The sequence below is a fragment of the Trichomycterus rosablanca genome, chromosome 1 (assembly GCF_030014385.1).
Source record: "Trichomycterus rosablanca isolate fTriRos1 chromosome 1, fTriRos1.hap1, whole genome shotgun sequence".
Classification (NCBI taxonomy): Eukaryota; Metazoa; Chordata; class Actinopteri; order Siluriformes; family Trichomycteridae; genus Trichomycterus; species Trichomycterus rosablanca.
This window is the reverse complement of record NC_085988.1, coordinates 26,147,805-26,167,957: the sequence shown is the minus strand read 5'-3', so window position 1 is coordinate 26,167,957 and position 20,153 is coordinate 26,147,805. Positions and strand designations below refer to the sequence as shown.

The 20,153-nt window shown below is 39.3% G+C and overlaps 1 protein-coding gene across 1 annotated transcript in view; it reads left to right on the top strand.

Annotated features, from left to right (window-relative positions):
• Window positions 1-18,639, top strand: part of LOC134319962 (complexin-1) — a 66,881-nt gene extending 48,242 nt beyond the window's left edge. Inside the window, exons 3-4 of the mRNA XM_063001249.1 lie at window positions 9,072-9,247; window positions 17,889-18,639. Coding sequence (XP_062857319.1) covers window positions 9,072-9,247; window positions 17,889-18,086 — 374 coding nt within the window. The 3' untranslated portion in view covers window positions 18,087-18,639. The remainder of the gene's footprint in view (window positions 1-9,071; window positions 9,248-17,888) is intronic.
• The last annotated feature ends 1,514 nt before the right edge of the window (window positions 18,640-20,153 follow it).

The following is a 20,153-nucleotide window of genomic DNA, read 5'->3' as shown; positions in this document are numbered from 1 at the left end:
GTTGTCTTTATTTTATATTTAAGTTAGATTTACAAGATCTGAAGCAAATATGCAAACATTAGGCAGAGGCAAATACCTTTTCTGAACAGCACTATAGTCGTGAGCAAAAGCATGGTATCTGACAGACTGTAGGCAAACTGTGTGGTGCGTTTTTTGTCCAGGGAGGGTAGTTAATGCCCCTACGGGAGGGCAGGGTGAGGCATTGGGCTCTGCTCTCAGAGCAGGTGCCACTAAATGACAGATGGAGGACATGGAACACTGAGTCCTTGAGCTTCTCCCGCTGCTCTAAACGTGCACCTCAGATCCACAGGGACTTCACTGCACCACCAGTGTCCTTCAGCGTGTAGCTCTGACCTTCACTTGCGAATTCACATAGTTCTGCACACAAGTGTGCACTCACATACACACACACATACACAGATGTGCACAGTTGCTAAAAAATGCACAAAATGACACTTTTGCAGGCAAGAAGTGCTCACAAACACAGAAATTCTCACTTTTTCTTTCTCTATCACACATGCTTGCATAGAGTGGCACAGTGTGTTCTCCTCCACCCACATTTTCTCTCTGGGAGGGTGCGCGCACACACACACACACAAACAAAGGCACAAGGACATGCAAGCCATAAAGAAATAAATACCATTTCCATCACTTTATCACTTCCATCCACTCTTACTGTCACACATATATGCACTGATGCAGTCTTTTACATAACACAGGCCATTTTAAGCCACGGTCAAAGCTTGTTCAAAATGGAGCATCACTTTCTGACTCACGCTATTGAAGCCTGGGCCTGTAAAAGCTTGTACAGGATGCCCCTAAAACCTGAGAGTTATAGCACAGAATGTGTTAGTTCCTCTAAACTAGTGTGTCTTCACCCTATAATGGTGTTTATATATGCAGTTTAGAGAAACTTTTCTGAGTATTGTATAAGCCTGAGCAGAGAACACTGAGTCCTTGAGCTTCTCCCGCTGCTCTAAACTGTTAATAAAACTTAAACACTGCTTACACTGCAGCATGTTTCATGACAGGTCTAACCTTTACAAAGCTATTTAAAAGGACATATATGACATTAACACATGGCACATCAAAATTACACCCAGGTAGCTGTTAAATATTGAACTTTTAATAGAACCTACCATAGGGGGATCTTTTACCACTCACTCACTCCCTTTCTTAACCGCCTATCCAATTAGGGTCGCGGGGGGTGCTAAAGCCTATCCCAGCTTTTCAATGGGCGCAAGACACACAGTAACACCCTGGACGGGGCGCCAGTCCATCACAGGGCAGACACACATACACACACACACACACACACACACATTCACCTATAGGGCAACTGGGTGTCTCCAGTTAACCTTCACTGGACTATGGGAGTAAACCAGAGCTCCCAGAGGAAACCCACACAGACATGAGGAGAACATGCAAACTCCGCACAGAAAGGACCCGGACCCAGGACCTTCTTGCTGTGAGGTGACAGGGCTACCCACTGAGCCATCGTGCCGCCCGGGTCTTTCACCAGCCAGTTAAAAACTAGACTTCTGATTTTAGGATAAGTGTTAAGCAAGTGCTCCTAGGGTGAGCAGAAAGTGGATAAATTGACCTAAGCATTTCTAAACACAACAGTAAAACAAACAAATAAATAAAATCTTTAAATATAAAACTATATTATGACTGAAGTTGATTTCATGAATAGATCTCTGCCTGTCCATGTGGGTATCTTAGCACACCCTGAATCCTTAGATGCAGAAGGTGATTTTGCTGTTCTAAATTCCCCCTAGTTGTGAATCAGTAAGTCAATGAGGAAGTGCCTTTTGTCCTGCAATGGGTTTTTAATCGTCTTTTGAAGACAGCGAGAGATTCAGATGTTTCGGACAGACAAGGGAAGCTCGTTCCACCACTTGGGTGCAAGTACAGAGAAGAGGATAAGGTCGAGTGAGACTAGTGGCTCGGAGATTGCGTGGTACAGAGTGAGTTTTATTAGACCCTGAAGGTAGCTTGGGGCTGGTCCATTTTTGGCTCTGTAGGCAAGCATCAGTGTATTAAACTGAATGCAGGCAGGTACAGGAAGCCAGTGAAGAGGACGCAGCAGTGGGGTGATGTGGCAGTGTTTGGGTTGGTTAAAGACCAGGTGAGCAGCTGCATTTTGGGTGAGTTGCAAGTGTTTAATAGTGGACATAGAAGCACCTGCCAGGAGGAAGTTGCAGTAGTCCAACCGTGAGATTAGTGGCTTTCATGGGGAGAAATGGCCGCATCTTCCTGATGTTGTAGAGGAGGAACTTGCACTATCCTGTCATGTTGGCTACAAGAGGAGAGAAGGTCAGCTGGTTATCCAGGACATCACCAAAGTTTCATACATTATCAGATGGTCTGATCTGGGAGTCATCAAGAGAGATGTTAATTGAACCAAAGCTGACAAGTATTAACACAACCCAAAATCTCTGTTCAGGATCTGCAATAAAATAGTGCTGTTGCTAAAAAGGAAAGCATCCAGGCCTATTAGCTTTACCCCAGCCAGCAGCATGCTGTAAAGAGATCATGTGGAGGGCTTACTGTGGCTGGCTGAACCGCTTGCTGAGTTCCTGTACAGTTGGCAGCACAGTGCCTCACAGCAGTGCTGCAAAGGCTTACAGGACACAGCTGTCTAACTTAGTGGTGTGGCAAGTTTTTACGATTACTTGAGCTAATTAGCCTTGAAAGCTAAGATTACCAGCGCTGCATGGCAGAGAGATAGTGAAAACGCAGCCTTAATTAAAAACAGATTATGGAACTAGAAGAAGCTCAGGCTGGATAAAACCGATGTGCTAGTTTAGCTATTAGTGATGCATGTAAGAGAGGTATAAACAGAAGAACTTACATAATTACTCTGTCTTTAAACAAACAGCAAGACTAAAATGAGGCTTGGTTTAGTGTATGTACAGTATGTTTTCTTTAACTACGCCAATGTTGTTCATCAAAGCTTAAAGCAAAGCTTGCATAAGATTGTGAGCTACTCATACACCAGTTTATTCTGTACATCTACATTACATTGGATGCATGTCCATGGGCTATATTCTTTACAAGACCAAAAGTATGTAGACACCCTTCCCATATACACTGACCAGCCATAACATTAAAACCACCTCCTTGTTTCTACACACATTGTCCATTTTATCAGCTCCACTTACCATATAGAAGCACTTTGTAGTTCTACAATTAATGACTGTAGACTTTCTGTTTCTCTGCATGCTTTGTTAGTCTCATTTCATGCTGTTCTTCAATGGTCAGCACTCTCCCAGGACCACTACAGAGTAGGTATTATTTGGGTGGTGGGTCATTCTCAGCACTGTAGCACAACACACACTAACACACCATCACCATGTCAGTGTCACTGCAGTGCTGAGAATGATCCACCACCCAAATAATACCTGCTCTGTAGTGGTCCTGTGGGGGGTCCTGACCATTAAAAAACAGGGTAAAAGCAGGCTAAAAAAAATATGCAGAGAAACAGATGGACTACAGTTAGTAATTGTAGAACTACAAAGTGCAAAGTCTACAAAGTCTATAGGGTAAGTGGAGCTGATAAAATGGACAGTGAGTGTAGAAACAAGGAGGTGGTTTTAATGTTATGGCTGATCAGTGTATATATTGTATTGTTCATATATGTAAAATCATTTTTAAAAGCCTGAAGGATGTGTAACATTGATTCAACATTAGTCAAAGCAGTCTTTACCCTGAGGAATACTTCAGTCCTTGTAATTGTGCTGTTCCTCTTGGTAGCTCAGAGCAGGCTTAGTAAACAAACCCTCTACAGCATTGCAGTATCGTCTCTTGTCCTGCTGTTTATCACACTTATAAATGAGAACAAACACCACCATAATTAAGCTAGTAAAAGCTCTGTAATTCTTTTATTTCAGTAAGTGCAGTCCTTCACTTTGGAACATTTTTGAAAATAGTATTATAAAACTGCTCATGTCATGATTGCATAAAACATACTGCATTGAAATTCAAATATATCACCCAGTCCAGCTACATGTTCTGACTCAGCTGAAGAGCTTGCAGTTTGATCCTGCTGCCCTGAATAAATCTACATTGATCATTTCCAAAGTGCTACCATGCTGATAAGTCATTTCAGTGAATTTTAAGGCGAGAACAGGCTCTGGCCCCATGTTCGCAAAGGCCTCTTATAAATTCATGGTGGGAAGTAGATAGTCTATTTACCTCACCTATAGCCATACATGCTTGATCCTAGCAAAGATAAGAGAAATAAGCAGGTAGATGTCTTTTTTCACAGAAAAAGTGCTGTCAGGAGGGGTAAAAACCTTATTACATTTTTTCCTAGGCTGCTGGTATGGACATTTCACAAAGCTGTGTAGTGATTCATCACAAAGTATGCCGGTTTTTAATGCAGTGATGTGTAAGGAATGAAAGGAATTTAGTAGTGGTTTTAGGCCGTGCACATTATGCACACAGATTTCTCCAGATTACCTACACGCTTTAATGATATTATGAGATGTAAACTACCTAAAATATCTCACTAAGGAACCTTATTCTTACTTTTACTTACTTCAAGTGTTGAATTACTTCCTATTGCATGTTTTGGCAGAGGTGCAAGCCACATCCCATCCTTGCTTCCAAAGAACCAGGGTTTTCCTGGATGCTCCTTCTAGTCAAGTCAAGTCAACTTTATTTATATAGCGCTTTTTACAATAGACATTGTCTCAAAGCAACTTTACAAAATCCAGGACCAACAGATACAAAAACTGCTTCTATACCTAAGCAAGATTGTCTCATCTGTTTAACATGTTATTTGAACATTTAAATGTGATAATAAGCAGTGATTTACAAAAATTAGTTACAAAGTTCTTGAAGACCTTGGCTTTGAAGTGTTTTCATTTCAATAAAGTAAATTTACAAAATCACAGTTCTTTTAGATTATACAGGTTGTTTTTAAATATAAAATGCATCTAAATATCTCAATGTATTTACCATAATAAAATGATCATTGTGAATAAATAAGCCTGACATTACAAGTTGGAAACAGTCCAGTATGCTCTATCCAGTAGCAGGGCAGTTACTTGACAGCTAATAAACTGAATAGACATTTTACCCTAAAAGATGCAAACAGAATTTCAGAATGTCAGACTGCCGTGTCGTACTATTCTTCTCTCAGCACCTTTTTCCAGTTATGTAAACCAGACACCTGTTAAAATAATATTATATATATACGTATATATATATATATATATATATATATATATATATATATATATATATATAAACCACATATAGCATTAGTGCACTACTGTTATTCTGCTAATAATACTGCTGTTATTCTGACATGTCATGTATTGTAGCAGTTGTAGTTACAATGACAATTTGTGTTGCTAGTGATGTTTTACTTCTATAACAGCAAACATTGGTCATAGATATATTGGAATTTTAATTTAGATAGATAGTAGATAGATAGATCGATAGATAGATGGATGGATGGATGGATTAAGAAGACATATTAAGTAAGTATTACAGAACAAGTATTAAGTATTACAGTTCAGTGTTGATAGGTAATAAATATATGTGCAATATCTGATATAATAGAAAATTTATAAAAGTGTCTTGTGCATTAAATGTCAATAGATGTGCAATGACATAAACAGATGATAGATCTTGCTTCATGAGTCTGTCCTGATAGTCCTGGTATTGACACAGTGTGCAGTGATGTCCCGGCACAGTGGAGATGAGTTATACAGCGCGATCGCTGTTGGTATAAACGATTTCCTGTATCGTTCTTTCTTACAGCGGAGCTGAATGAGTCTGTTACTGAAGGTGCTCCGCTGTCTGACTAGGAGGTCATGGAGGGGTGTGATGCATTGTCCAGTATGGAAATTAGTTTGTTTAAAGACCTCCTTTCGACCTCCTTTTGACCACCAACTCGAAACCTTCCAGTGTTATATTCCCAATTTTAGGGGTTTACAAAATAATAGGAACATTTGTAAAAACCTACCATAATAATATGAATAAATTATGAAGCCTTGAGTTGTGGACCTTTCATTTGGAACCTGTTTATATGTGTTTTAATTATAGTTTATATCTCTATATAAACTTTTATATAACATTTAAACTAGCTGTTGAGAAGAAATCAGGGGAAAAAACTGATCCCTGACATGAAAATATTGTGACACCTTTAAAGGTTTGGTTGATTTAAACATATCTTAATTAGAATATCCTATTTTTAATAATCAAACATCATATAATTCTAGCAAAAATAAAGAAATAAACAAACAAACAAATAAATAAATAAATAATATTAAGCAACAGGGCGGCATTGCTCGGTGGGTAGCACTGTCGCCTCACAGCAAGAAGGTCCTGGGTTCGATCCCCAGACAGGGCGGTCCGGGTGAGTTTGCATGTTCTCCCTGTGTCTGCGTGAGTTTTCTCCAGGAGCTCTGGTTTCCTCCCACAGTCCAAAAACATGCAGTCAGGTTAATTGGAGACACTGAATTGTTCTATAGATGAATGTGTGTGTATGTGTCTGCCCTGCGATGGACTGGCGTCCCGTCCAGGGTGTTACTGGGTGCCTTGCGCCCACTGAAAAACTGGGATAGGCTCCAGCACCACCCCCGACCCTAACTGAATAAGCAATTAAGAAAGTGAGTGAGTAAGAGTGAATTAGGCAATACTTTAAATGTAGGGTTGTGTAAGGTAAGGTAAAGTTGTTGAAGTGTACGTTGGTTGTAGATCATTAGCTAACACAGCTAAAGTGTGTAATAAGTTTCAATTTTGAATATCAAAAGAATGTTGAATATAAAACCTTATAATGCCATATAAGTTTTAAACTTAATGCCAGTGCAAGTAGAACACAGCTCAGCTTTTGTTTTTTTATTCCAGCGCTATTGTAGGAGTCTCTAGGCAGTGTCTGAAACTAATTACAACAGCCTATGTTTGTATTTGCAATATCTCCAACAAGCTCTTTGTGTTTAGCTTGATTGATACAGTGTTCTTTCATTTGTGCTTATGCTGGGTGAAGTGTATCAGAATAAGCCCTTTCACTTACTTAGTGATATATGAGCGTTTTAAATGTTATTGCAGTCCTGTAAACATTTGTTTTATGTGTTACTTCTTTGTAGATCACAGCAATTTATATTAAAGAGCATTTAATAAGGATCCTCTCTCAATGTGTCTATATTCTCTAACCAGAATCCATTACTTCACTCACTCAACCAGTGTGTTCTAAAGGTTTATAGCGCTTATTTCACTTCATGCTATAGGTTGAAGCTAAAAGAAAATGGTCCACTCTGACTGAAATCCACTAGTTAGCCTGGCACTTTTAGTGTCATTAAACCTTCCACTGCTTCCCTGACAAACAGATAGGCTTTAAAAACAGTGTGAAATTCTGTTTCACCTAAAATGTTAATGACAACTGTTTCATTATTTTATGAGACATCTGGCACACTTTCACACACTGCTGCTATGTACCTGAGAAAAATCTCATAGGAAAGGCTTGATGTTCACTGAACTGATGCAAAATGAAGATACTTCTTTGAGGAAAAACATCCTCTTTTCCCAATGCTGCCAAAGCTTACATTACCAGTCAGCTTACATTATTGTATGTGGATATGCATGTGGAAGGCACATACACGTATACACCCACAGCCATGTTGCAGGGAATGGTTGTAAGGTTTGCTGCTCAGTAAAGTAAGGTGATTACTCTTGGCAAATGCTACTGGTGCATTATGTGTCATTAAAGAAAATTGGAGAGAATGTGGGATTTTTTAAAAGAGGGTGAAGGTGCCTGCATGGCCAAAATCCAGACCTAGTCCTACTGAAAATTTATAAAGGGTTTTACAATTACAAGTCCATTAGAGGGACCTATAATGCTTGGAAATTAAGGGTGTGCCAAGATAAATAGGCTGGTGATGGAATGATGGATGAAGGAAAAAGTTTATTTCTCCATAAACATCTTAAGATCGTAGTTGTCAGCAACAGCTTTGCAATTAAGAGATAATTTTATTTATTTATTTATTTATTATGCATTTTCTTCCTTTTTCTCTCGATTTTAAGTGTGTACAATTTTTACCCAATTGCGTTATGCTTCCTCTCTACTGGTGCTGACCCCACCCCGATTGAGGAGAGCAAACTGACACACGCGCCCTCCAAAACGTGTGCAGTAGCTGACTGCATCTTTTCACCTGCACGAGGCGAGTTCATATGCAGATCAGCCATACCCTGATCGCATTATTCCTCTACTCTGTGCAGATGCCATTAATCAGCCAGCAGAGGTCGTAATTGCATCAGTTATGAGGTCCCTGGATGAACAACAGCCAGCCCAGCCGGATGGCAGATCTAAGATTCGATGCGATGTATTCGAAATCCCAGCTCTGGTGTGCTAGTGCATTTTACCGCTGTACCACCTGAGCGGCCAGAAGATCATTTTAATCCTTAAGGTTGTCTAAATACTGTGTTCATACTCACAAATACATACTTATACTGATAAATACATACTTATGTATGAGGACTATAAATGACCACATCAGATCTATTAATAGTGATCAGTGATTTGGGCAGAATAAAATCATCTGTATGCTCAGTAATGTTTTGTCATGTACTAAATTTAACTGTAAATGAAGACTATAATAATAGTTATTTTAATACAACTAACCCAGCATTTTGCACATGCCTGGTTTATAATGATCTTATGATTCACTAATGCAGTCCCAGCACCAGAAGAGAGCCGCAATCTAATAATGTTCACATTTGGGAACATTAACAAGCACTGGCTTTGTCTGTGATGAATGGACAGTTCAGGTAATCAGAAATGATTATCCGTGTAGTCCAAAACCTGTAGTCTTTCTCACTGTAATACTGTGGTAATGTTCTAGACCATTATCCCTTTCTGTCCCACTGTTGCTTTAAAAAGACAGCAGCGGCCACGGTTGGGGAAATATGAAAGAAATGAGACGAGCAAGGGAGCTCATGTTTTTTTCTTTTTTATCCACAAAGCATTAAGAGGAGTTCACAGTGTGAAATCTAACATTGTGTGATTTAGTAATCCGAAAGTCCTTTGACTCATTTTTATTTTCTCTCTTGTAAAGGGGCCACCAAGGACATGGGAAAAATGCTGGGGGACAAGGAGGAGAAGGACCCTGATGCAGATAAAAAAGAAGAAGAAAGGCAAGAGGCTCTCCGACAGCAGGAGGAAGAAAGGAAGGCTAAATATGCAAAAATGGAGGCGGAGAGAGAATCAGTCCGACAGGGCATCAGAGATAAGGTAGGACCGAAAAGCAGTCAAAATAATAAGTTATAATAATAATATATAAGTCTCATTTCAGGCTTGAGTTAAGTACTGCTACTACAAGCAAAATATGACTTTGGGAAATTGGGAAAGTTAATTAATTATCAAACTGATTGTGAAAAGCTGTTTTGTAAGCTTTTAAAGAGGCTGTTGGGTCTTATGGACCTTAAACAGAACATGGGTTAAATTACAAAAATAGAAGTGGATAAAAACTTAAAATGGAATTTCATATTGATTTATTTACCCAATGTACTTTCAAAACAAGAACTAACACAAGGGAGTAGTGTTTTATATACACCGATCAGCCATAACATTAAAACCACCTCCTTGTTTGTACACTCACTGTCCATATAGAAGCACTTTGTAGTTCTACAATTACGACTGTAGTCTATCTGTTTCTCTGCATGCTTTGTTAGCCCCCTTTCATGCTGTTCTTTAATAGTCAGGACTCTCCCAGGACCCCCACAGAGCAGGTATTATTTGGGTGGTGGATGATTCTCAGCACTGCAGTGACAATGACATGGTGGTGGTGTGTTAGTGTGTGTTGTGCAGGTAGGAGTGGATCAGACACAGCAGCGCTGCTGGAGTTTTTAAACACCTCACTGTCACTGCTGGACTGAGAATAGTCCACCAACCAAAAATATATCCAGCCAACAGCACCCCGTTGGGCAGCGTCCTGTGACCAGTGATGAAGGTCTAGAAGATGACCAACTCAAACAGCAGCAATAGATGAGCGATCGTCTCTGACTTTACATCAACAAGGTGGATCAACTAGGTAGATCTAATAGAGTGGACACGTATTTAAAAACTCCAGCAGCGCTGCTGTGTCTGTTCCACTTGTACCAGCACAACACACACTAACACACCACCACCATGTCAGTGTCACTGCAGTGCTGAGAATGATCCACCACCTAAATAATACCTGCTCTGTGGTGGTCCTGACCATTGAAGAACAGGGTGAAAGCAGGCTAAAACAGTATGCAGAGAAACATGGACTACAGTCAGTAATTGAAGAACTACAAAGTGCTTCTATATGGTAAGTGGAGCTGATAAAATGGACAGTGAGTGTAGAAACAAGGAGGTGGTTTTAATGTTATGGCTGATCAGTGTATATTGATAGTTCCTCAGTAAGACAGGGTCTGAGTTAAACATGGAGAAAGCTGTTGCTATGTCAGCCTATGTTTCGGATCGTGAGAGCCCTGTGGCTTGTGTCGGTCTAGAGGAGAAGCAAAATGACAGCTTAGCCTTGCCAAGTGTTTTACTGTGAAGAGAGACTGACTACGCTTGACTTCCCTCTCTAAAACTGCCACACAGCCTAGTTTCCAGCATGGCACCAGGGAGGAAAGGAAAAGTAAACAACTGAAGGCTTCAGTGCTCTTTTTGCTCAACCAGGGATTTGAAATTCCCCTTACTTATGCAAAGTTTGCTCTTTATAAGTTACTTTTGTGTAGCTTAGCTAATATTCCATATATAGGAAACTCATTAAACACGATTATCATTGTATTGCCTTCAGGCACGTTTATGCAAGTTATTGCAGTCATAGAATCCACTATGCTATACTTATGGTGTTTCATTCACCAGCATTACTGATAAGTGGTCTTATTTTCCATTACTAACAAATCAAAATACATTGAAGTGCTATGTTTAGCTCAGACAATCATTTAAAATACCTATAATGATCTATGGCTATACACTTGAGCATAATTTACTCTGTTCTCTGAGAAAAAAGAATGACATTTCTCTGTTCCCTATTGATTGCATTTCATGCATGTTGTATGTTAAAATTATACAGGTAAAGTCTTTGAGAGTGTACATGCACTTATAGGGTTCATCTATTGTACACCGACCAGGTATAACGTTATGAGCACTGACAGGTGAAGCAAATAACACTGATTATCTCTTCATCACGGCACCTGTTAGTGGGTGGGATATATTAGGCAGCAAGTGAACATTTTAACCTCAAAGTTGATGTGTTAGTAGCAGGAAAAATGGGCAAGCGTCAGGATTTGAGCGAGTTTAACAGGGGCCAAATTGTGATGGCTAGACGACTGGGTCAGAGCATCTCCAAAACTGCAGCTCTTGTGGGGTGTTCCCAGTCTGCAGTGGTCAGTATCTATCAAAAATGGTCCAAGCAAGGTACAGTGGTAAACCGATGACAGGGTAATGGGCGGCCAAGACTCATTTATGCACGTGGGGAGCAAAGGCTGGCCCGTGTGGTCAGATCCAACAGACGAGCTACTGTAGCTCAAATTGCTAAAGAAGTTAATGCTGGTTCTGATAGAAAGGTGTCAGAATACACAATGCATCACAGTTTGTTGCGTATGGGGCTGCATAACCGCTGACTATTCAGGGTGACCATGCTGAACCCTGTTCACCACCGAAAGTGCCAACAATGGTACGTGAGCATCGGAACTGGACCACGACACAAAGAAAGAAGGTGGCCTGGTCTGATGAATCACATATTCTTTTACATCACGTGGATGGCCGGGTGTGTGCGTCACTTACCTGGGGAACACATGGCACCAGGATGCACTATGGGAAGAAGGCAAGCCGCCGAAGGCAGTGTGATGTCTCGGGCAATGTTCTGCTGGGAAACCTTGTGTCCTGCCATCTATGTGGTTGTTACTTTGACACGTACCACCTACCTAAGCATTGTTGCAGACCATGTACACCCTTTCATGGAAACGGTATTCCCTGATGGCTGTGGCCTCTTTCAGCAGGATAATGCGCCCTGCCACAAAGCAAAAATGATTCAGGAATGGTTTGAGTAGCACAACAACGAGTTTGAGGTGTTGACTTGGCCTCTAAATCCCCAGATCTCAATCCAATCGAGCATCAGTGGGATAATATTCAATATTCAATTTTATTTATTCATTATATTTTTTCTCAAAAATATGCTGATTCAAAAATGAACATACTGCAGTATCACATAAGTGATATAAAAATGTCAGTACTGTCATTTTAAATGGTCAATAATTCAACCACAGAAAAACAACAGTTATAAACATATTTTTATTAGCAAGATGAACTAATAGGCTTCTTCCTTACAAATATATTTAGGCTTATAGACTGTTTAATTATACAGTTCAATTTGCATGTAATGACCATGTTTGTGATCAGAAACAGTCTCAGACTCCATACTTGCATCTATTGGGATAACACCAGCAGTCTCATGCTATGGTGTATTGATGACGTGAGAAGGCTTGCATGCATCAGAAAAACAGACAGCAGTGCTGCCTGGAGTTTTATCTCCTGTCAGGGTTTTCTCCAGCAGTACCGGACGATGTCAGGGAAGGTGACAACCACTTGTATATTCTACCAAGAAAAACAAATGGAAAGGAACAACAGACTGTCAGCATAGCCAGAGGATGAAACCCTCAGATCAGAAGGCAGTCAACTTGTTACTGAAGAAGAACTGAGAGTTCCTCTGAGGACAGCTTGCGTGTATGACACGGCTATGTCAAAGCTTTTTGGACACTCAGTTGTTGAGGTTGACAGGCAAGACAAAAAGAATTTAAAGCTGCAAAAGATCATCATGAAAACTTGGAATGTATGAATCGAGGCAAGCTGGAAGTTATGAAGATGGAAATGGCTTGTTTACTCATCAACATCATTGAGAGTGGACTAAAATGGACAGGATTAGAACACTTTTAATAAGGAGAACATTCTGTCTACTACTCAGGTCATAAACATAAGCAAATAAATGGTCAACAAAGCAGCATTGTATACAATGCTGTAAACAATTGAAATGTTAATTCAATTTAAATTACTCAGGTCATAAACATCAATAAATAAATGGTCAATGTGGCAGCATTGTATACAATGCTGTAAACAATTATTGTTTGTTTGTTTATTAGGATTTTAACGTCATGTTTTACACTTTGGTTACATTCATGACAGGAACAGTAGTTACTCATTACACACAAGGTTCATCAGTTCACAAGTTTATATTGAACACAGTCATGGACAATTTAGTGTCTTCAATTTACCTCACTTGCATGTCTTTGGACTGTGGGAGGAAACCGGAGCACCCAGAGTAAACCCATGCAGACACGGGGAGAACATGCAAACTCCACACAGAAAGGACCCGGACCACCCAAACTGGGGATCGAACCCAGGACCTTCTCACTGTGAGGCGACAGTGCTACTCACTTAGCAAGTCTATGTCCCAACAACAAATGCCAGTAAAGAAATCAAGTTGTGTGATGTTCACATTGAAATTGACAAGACCTGCCCACAGAATGCCCTGCTAGTTAAACTGGAATACTAAAGTCAGAAAATGAAATAAAGGGGAAAAAACTAAAAAGGGAAATACATCTAACATATGGACAACTTGGCCGTAGAACTAGAATAGTGAGTATAAGTCTATGTTGCCTGCGTATTCCTACCTTGCATCCAGTTGCATTGAACCTGTAAGTCAACTTTATTTGACTCATCTGTAACAACTCAGACCAGGATTAAGCGATTAGTAAAAAATTAACAAATACAAGAACCATTAACACTAAAACACTGTAAAGCAATGAAATTGTTATCCATCATCTGCTAACATACAAGGGTTCTTCAAAAAGTTTCCACAATTTTTTTTAAACTCTATTTATTAAGAATTTCAAAAACAAATTTTTCTACAGTCACCTTCCTTTGTGATGCATTTGTCCCAGCATCATACCATTTTAATGCCATCAGAAACAATGTTTTTGGTTAGTGCGTAGCCACTGATGCACCGCTGCTTTCACATCATCATCACATAAAAATCTACTTCCCCTTAAAGCTTCTTTGAGTGTCCAAAAATGTGGAAATCAGATGGCGCTACATCCAGACTATAAGCTTTCTCTCAGTCTCTCAGACGTGACCAATTACTACTCCTCCTGCCCTCACCGTTTCCAATGAAAATATAAAAGTGTGCAAACCCCTCTTACATTCATTAATCAACACAAGCAGTAATAAGGCTGCTGCTGCTGTCTGATAATTTCATATAAACATACTATTTTAGGGCAGATAACTGAGGCAGATTGATCTATTAGGAACTGTTTATAATTGTATGTGAATAAACTGATGGAGCACTCAGTGAACAGAATCAGCTATTAGATTTAAAACTGTTTTTTGTGATCTAACTCTACACATTAAACTTAAAACACTTACCAGTAATGGTTATGTGGTGAGGATTTGTGGTAGTTGATGCCAGTGTAGCGAGTAGATGTGTGTTGAAGTGCAAAATGGTGGATCATCCCCTACCGTGAGCTAACTGGGTTTGATTAGAACAGAATAATTGAAATGCAAATCCTCATAGTATGCATCAGGAGGATAAAGAAAGGCACACCCCATGGGTCTAATTTGCCACAAGGATTGTGACTGCTTGGCAGAGTTCTCTAAGGACATGACTGGAATACAGAGCTAAACATTAGGGTTTGACGACAACCCAGTTTTATTTAAGCCTCAAAAGCTTAAGCAAAGAAAAAAAAAACACAAGTGCCCGGGTCCTTACTCTATATGATCTTATATTGATTATCACAGCATTGGATTGGAAAATGTTTGATAGTTCCAAGCGCATGCATCAGTAAAGCATGAAATTACTTTTAAAAAAAATTTCTGCCAAGTCTGATTTGATGTTGTTTAAATTTTTTATTTATATATTAGTGATGTATATATACAGGGTGAGTCAAAAGTCACAGGACACTCTTTTATTTCAGAAACAAAAGGGAAAATGACATATCTGAATACCCCAGCAAGTAATGGGTGAGGGGGCTGCTATCTGATTTGCAATATCTCTTGTGGTTCAAAAGTTATCAACACAGAAAGTTGCAACAACAACCGGGATCGTTCCCTGTGATGCACAGCTATTTGACGTGTTCAATGTGTTGTCCCTGGTGCTGAACACAGAGCTGAAGTTGCTGGATCCAATCGCTATGAACCCGCATGAGAATCTCGATGGAAATGGGTCCAATTACACGGATGCCCCATATTCCACACCACACCATAACCTTCACATCACCTACGACTTTGGTGTCTGCCGTCCAGTGAGGGTTTTTGTCACTCCAGTACCTCACGTTCTGGCGGTTGACCTCACCACTGACATAAAAATTGGCGGCGTCACTGAACAGAATGCCCTGTGCGAATGCGGGATCCCGTTGATGTTTGTCTACCGCCCAGGTGCAGAACTCGACACGTCTATCAGGGTCATCCTCTGATAGTTTCTGCTGCAGCTGGATCTTGAAGGGGTGCCACTTATTGGTATGAAGAATCTGTACAAGGGATGACTGGCTGACACCACATTCTGCTGCAAGACGTCGCGTGCTGCGTCATGGACTTTTCACAAAGGCTGCCAAAACCATTGTTGTTTCTATGTTGGTAGCAGTCTTCGGACGACCACTACGTGGCTTGTTGTCCACAGTCCCGGTTTGGCTATAAGGGGTGCAATAGTGCTGTGTGAAATTGGTGGTCTTTCTGGGTGTCGGTTGTTGAAGTTGAAGTTTTGAACTGTGTTGATAACTTTTGAACCACAAGAGATACTGCAAATCTGATTGCGGGAATTTCTGAGAAAATTCTGGTCTTCTTTGATATGCTACATGACCACCTTCCCATTGGAAAAACTTGCCCTTGATCCAATATGGCGGCTTTCAAGATGGCGGCCATGTTCCAGGCATAGCCTAAAAGATAGGCCCCCTCACCCATCACCCATTATTCAGATATGTCAGTTTCCCTTTAGTTTCTGAAATAAAAGAGTGTCCTGAGACTTTTGACTCACCCTGTATAAATAATAAGAACAAGCTAAAGTATATATAGGCATAGTAGATTGTAAGTCATATTACATGTCATGTATTTTCAGCATTTTGCAGATGCTTTTACCCAAAGCGACTTACAGTATACAGTCTAAGCAACTGAGGGTTAAGAGCCTTGCTCAAGGGCCCAACAGTGCAACCTGACAGTAGTGGGGTTTGAACCAGCGACTTTCTGCTTACTAGTCCAGTACCCTAACCATTAGGCTACAACTGCCCCCGTTAGGCTATTAAATGCCCTGAAACAAGCAAACTAGCACAAACAAAAAAATTAATAGTGCTGGGTTTGTTTTCTATCAGAGCAGAACAGAGCAGGGTTATAGCAGGGCACAGTTACAATTACTAATCCCAGGTTGTGTCCTTACCTATTCTGCTTTTATGATACATTTCTAACATACTGTGGCATTGGCAAGAAGTAAGGAATCATCTTCGCTCTTTTTGTTAGTGGTATGAGGCAGCTCTTGATTAGGTATTGCTTCTGAGTTAGTTACAAAAGCATGAAAAGAGACCAGATCTGACATAGGCAGATACTGTACATCCCACTATGCTTAAACAAACACAAAACAAACACACACCTCAATCACAACACACTATACGTAAATGGTAACTATGGTCAATTGGGCTACATCAAATTGAACACATCTCAATCAGGATGAACACTTTCACAACATTTTGCCTATTAACTCGTTAATGCATGATGCACACGTGAAACACCCCTTGCCTCTCTATAACGGCGAGCCAACCAGTCACCACAATACTTTCAATGTATTTTGTTAAAATTGAGCATGCACATGTTTTATAATGACTTTTTTTTACTTACACATACAGATTACATCTTGACATTTTAGTGGGTTTGGGTAAAATATAGCCAATGACCTTAAGGTCAGAAAAATACTGTTTTGTCATTGCTTTTTATAGGGTCTTGACAATTGGTGTCACCAGCACAATTTTACTTAACTGGGCATCATAAGATTGTAAATGTCACATCCCCTGTTGTGTCTCTTCACTCACTTTGGTGCAGGCACATTCATTTTTAATCATAAAAATTCCAAATAAACACAAACAGAAAATGATCTGAAACAGGTCTGAAATTGACTGGACCCTCTAGAGCTTAAAATGTTTTTATTGTCAGTTTAAAGCATTACTTTTACAGACAAATCTACATGTACAAATTCTACCAAGGATACAACACAGAACTCAAGCTAAAATCTATTTGCTTTCATTTCAGGCCACAGCATTTTGGGCCAAAATTAAAGACCGAGTGGACCTTTTTGAACACTATAATGAAATGGCTTTCCCTGCCAATACATGGCACAGAGGTTTAATCAGAATGACTAATTGGAAAAAAACAAATGTGTGTGATCTAAATAAGGTGCTATGAACTGGCAGATTAACTGTCAGGACAGTGGAGAAATGGGGCTGATGTACGTAGACAGATGTACTGTCTGATGCACACAGTCACATGCATCCACGTGCATTTGGGACAGTGGTAGCCTAGTGAGTAGAGCTTTGGGCTATCAACTAAAAGGTTAAGAGTTTACATCTCAGCTCTGTCATGCAGCCACTGTTGGGCCCTTGAGCAAGGCCCTTAACCCTCTCTGCTCCAGGGGCGCCGTACAATGGCTGACCCTGCGCTCTGACCCCAGCTTCCAAAACAAGCTGGGATATGTGAAGAAAGAATTTTGTTGTACTGTACACGTGTATATGTATATATGGCAAATAAAGGCATTCTATTCGATTCTATTTTTTTCTATCCAGTTGCTAGTTTACATGCAGGTTGTTATAACGTGTGCATTTCCTTACTGTGAAAACTCAAACTCCAAATTTCTGTGTTATATGTTTAGTATGGCATTAAGAAGAAGGAAGAGAAGGAGGCCGAGGCTCAAGCGGCTATGGAGCAGGCGTCCGAGGGCAGCCTTACCCGCCCGAAGAAAGCCGTGCCTGCCGGCTGCGGTGACGAAGAGGATGAAGAGGAAAGCATTGTTGACACAGTCATGAAGTTCCTTCCAGGTCCTCTTGTAGACATGTTTAATAAGAAGTAACAGAGTCACGAGTGTGTTGTTATTAAACCTGTCAGAAATGTCAGAACATCCAGCACCCCACTTTTTCCTATACCTTGCATTCCTTTATTCGCAAATGTCATATGCTCTGGAATTAGCCTAACATTACATTTGTTTTTTATTTGAGTCAAATTATAAGTGAAGTATAGAGTGAAAGAAATAATAACTTCTTTTTACGTTTTACTTTTATGTCTCCCAAATTGAGAATGTATTGGCAGGTTCATTCAGAATCTGAACTATTGAATGACACCAGTAATCCGAGCACCACATTTTTTTTTTTTTGTAAATAGCTTCTAAAAAGAATATATGAATACCAGAATATATGAATATACACACTGACACTATGAGTAAAAGCCATAATTCTAACTTGGAGAAAGTTCTCCAAACCATATTGTATTTTTGATTAATGTTTGTGTTTCTGTTATTGATATTGTTGTTAAATTAATGAGATAGAAGTGTATATAAGTGTAAGAGCACCATAATACCATAGTTCATAAGTGTATCAGATTATTATAATTTAAATGAAACAAAAACATTTCTGCGTTCCTAAGAATTAAAACATTTGTGAATGCATATTTCATGAATACCATAAAATTTTTATTTATTATGAAATACATTGATATTTATGGCAATAACTCTGGTTTTCACCGCTTTGTTTTCTCATACATACAGTCATATTTACATCTTCCAGTTCTTCCTTCAGAAATTACTTTACATAGCTTGTGTTTAAACCCATCATGCTACTCACTATACTTTTTGAAAGTGTATTCATAGATTGAGTTCCTAATTAATGTGGATTCGGATATGGTGAAAGTAAACATTGAGCTAGGTGTTGTGTCGAACTGAAATGGCTTAGCTCTTAGAATTAAACACAAGGGCAATATTGAGTGCATACAACTACAATTGGACCAATAGGGCTATATATTCTATATTCTATATTTAATCTTCATTATCATTGCTGTACAGTAAATATAGTAATTCAGTGTTTACATATTTATGTTTCAAACCACGACTTAGTTGTGCGTACACACTAAGTGAGCAGACAGTGACAACAGTGCAATATTTGTTTTAGAATGAAGATGTCCTGTGTCCGTTGGTTAACTATGGGAATCCTGTCCCAGATCAGCAATAACAGACAATCTTCATTATTGTGTATTCAATCTTAATTAAGAATTAGTTAATATTTGTGTACAGATGCTGTGTTGTCTTACTAGTGTCAGTCAACCTGAGGAATTTAGTATCTTGCAGAGGGAAGAATTGAGTGAAAGAATTGTTTCATTTGTGCGTTAAAGCAGCTTGTTCCCATGTTTAAGTGCTTGATGATGATTCCTTGTTTCTTTGTTACGACTGTCAGTCTGTGTTGCATGTTGGGATAAATAAAGAGACTGCATCTCTCAACTATAAAAATATCAAATAGTACATTCACACTGCAGTGAATACATACGCAAATCCTTGAGTAAGTTACAGCAAAGTTACCCAGTTTTGATTCATTGGGTGAAAATTGGCATTAAAGGCTAATCAGCTAAACACACTGCTAAAATAGATTAAGTACATTGGTTGGGGTTACATTATTTTTCAGAAATACAGATAAAGACATAGATATAATATATACATATAACCTGTACTTTACTGATGCTAAACACTGCTTGCAAAGGTGGCATTTTGCAATACTGCAATGTGAATGTACCCCTTAATCTGAGCGGTAGCTTGGTGTAAAGTACCACTCACATTCAAAGTTTTGTAGATAATACATTGGCATACAGTGGGTCATAAGAAGTGTTTTATATATATACGTATATATATATATATATATATATATATATATATATATATATATATATATATATATATATACTGTATATATATATATATACAGTACATGAAAACATTACATTGCAAATTGTTAAGCTGAAAATGTATATGTAACATTTTGTAAGTCGGTGTGATGTAGTTAGCTATCCGCTGCCATGGAGTGGTTAAAGCATTCCAATATTCCAGACATTCCATGTGGTCCTTTTTAATTTTCTGGACTTTTTTACAATTGATATT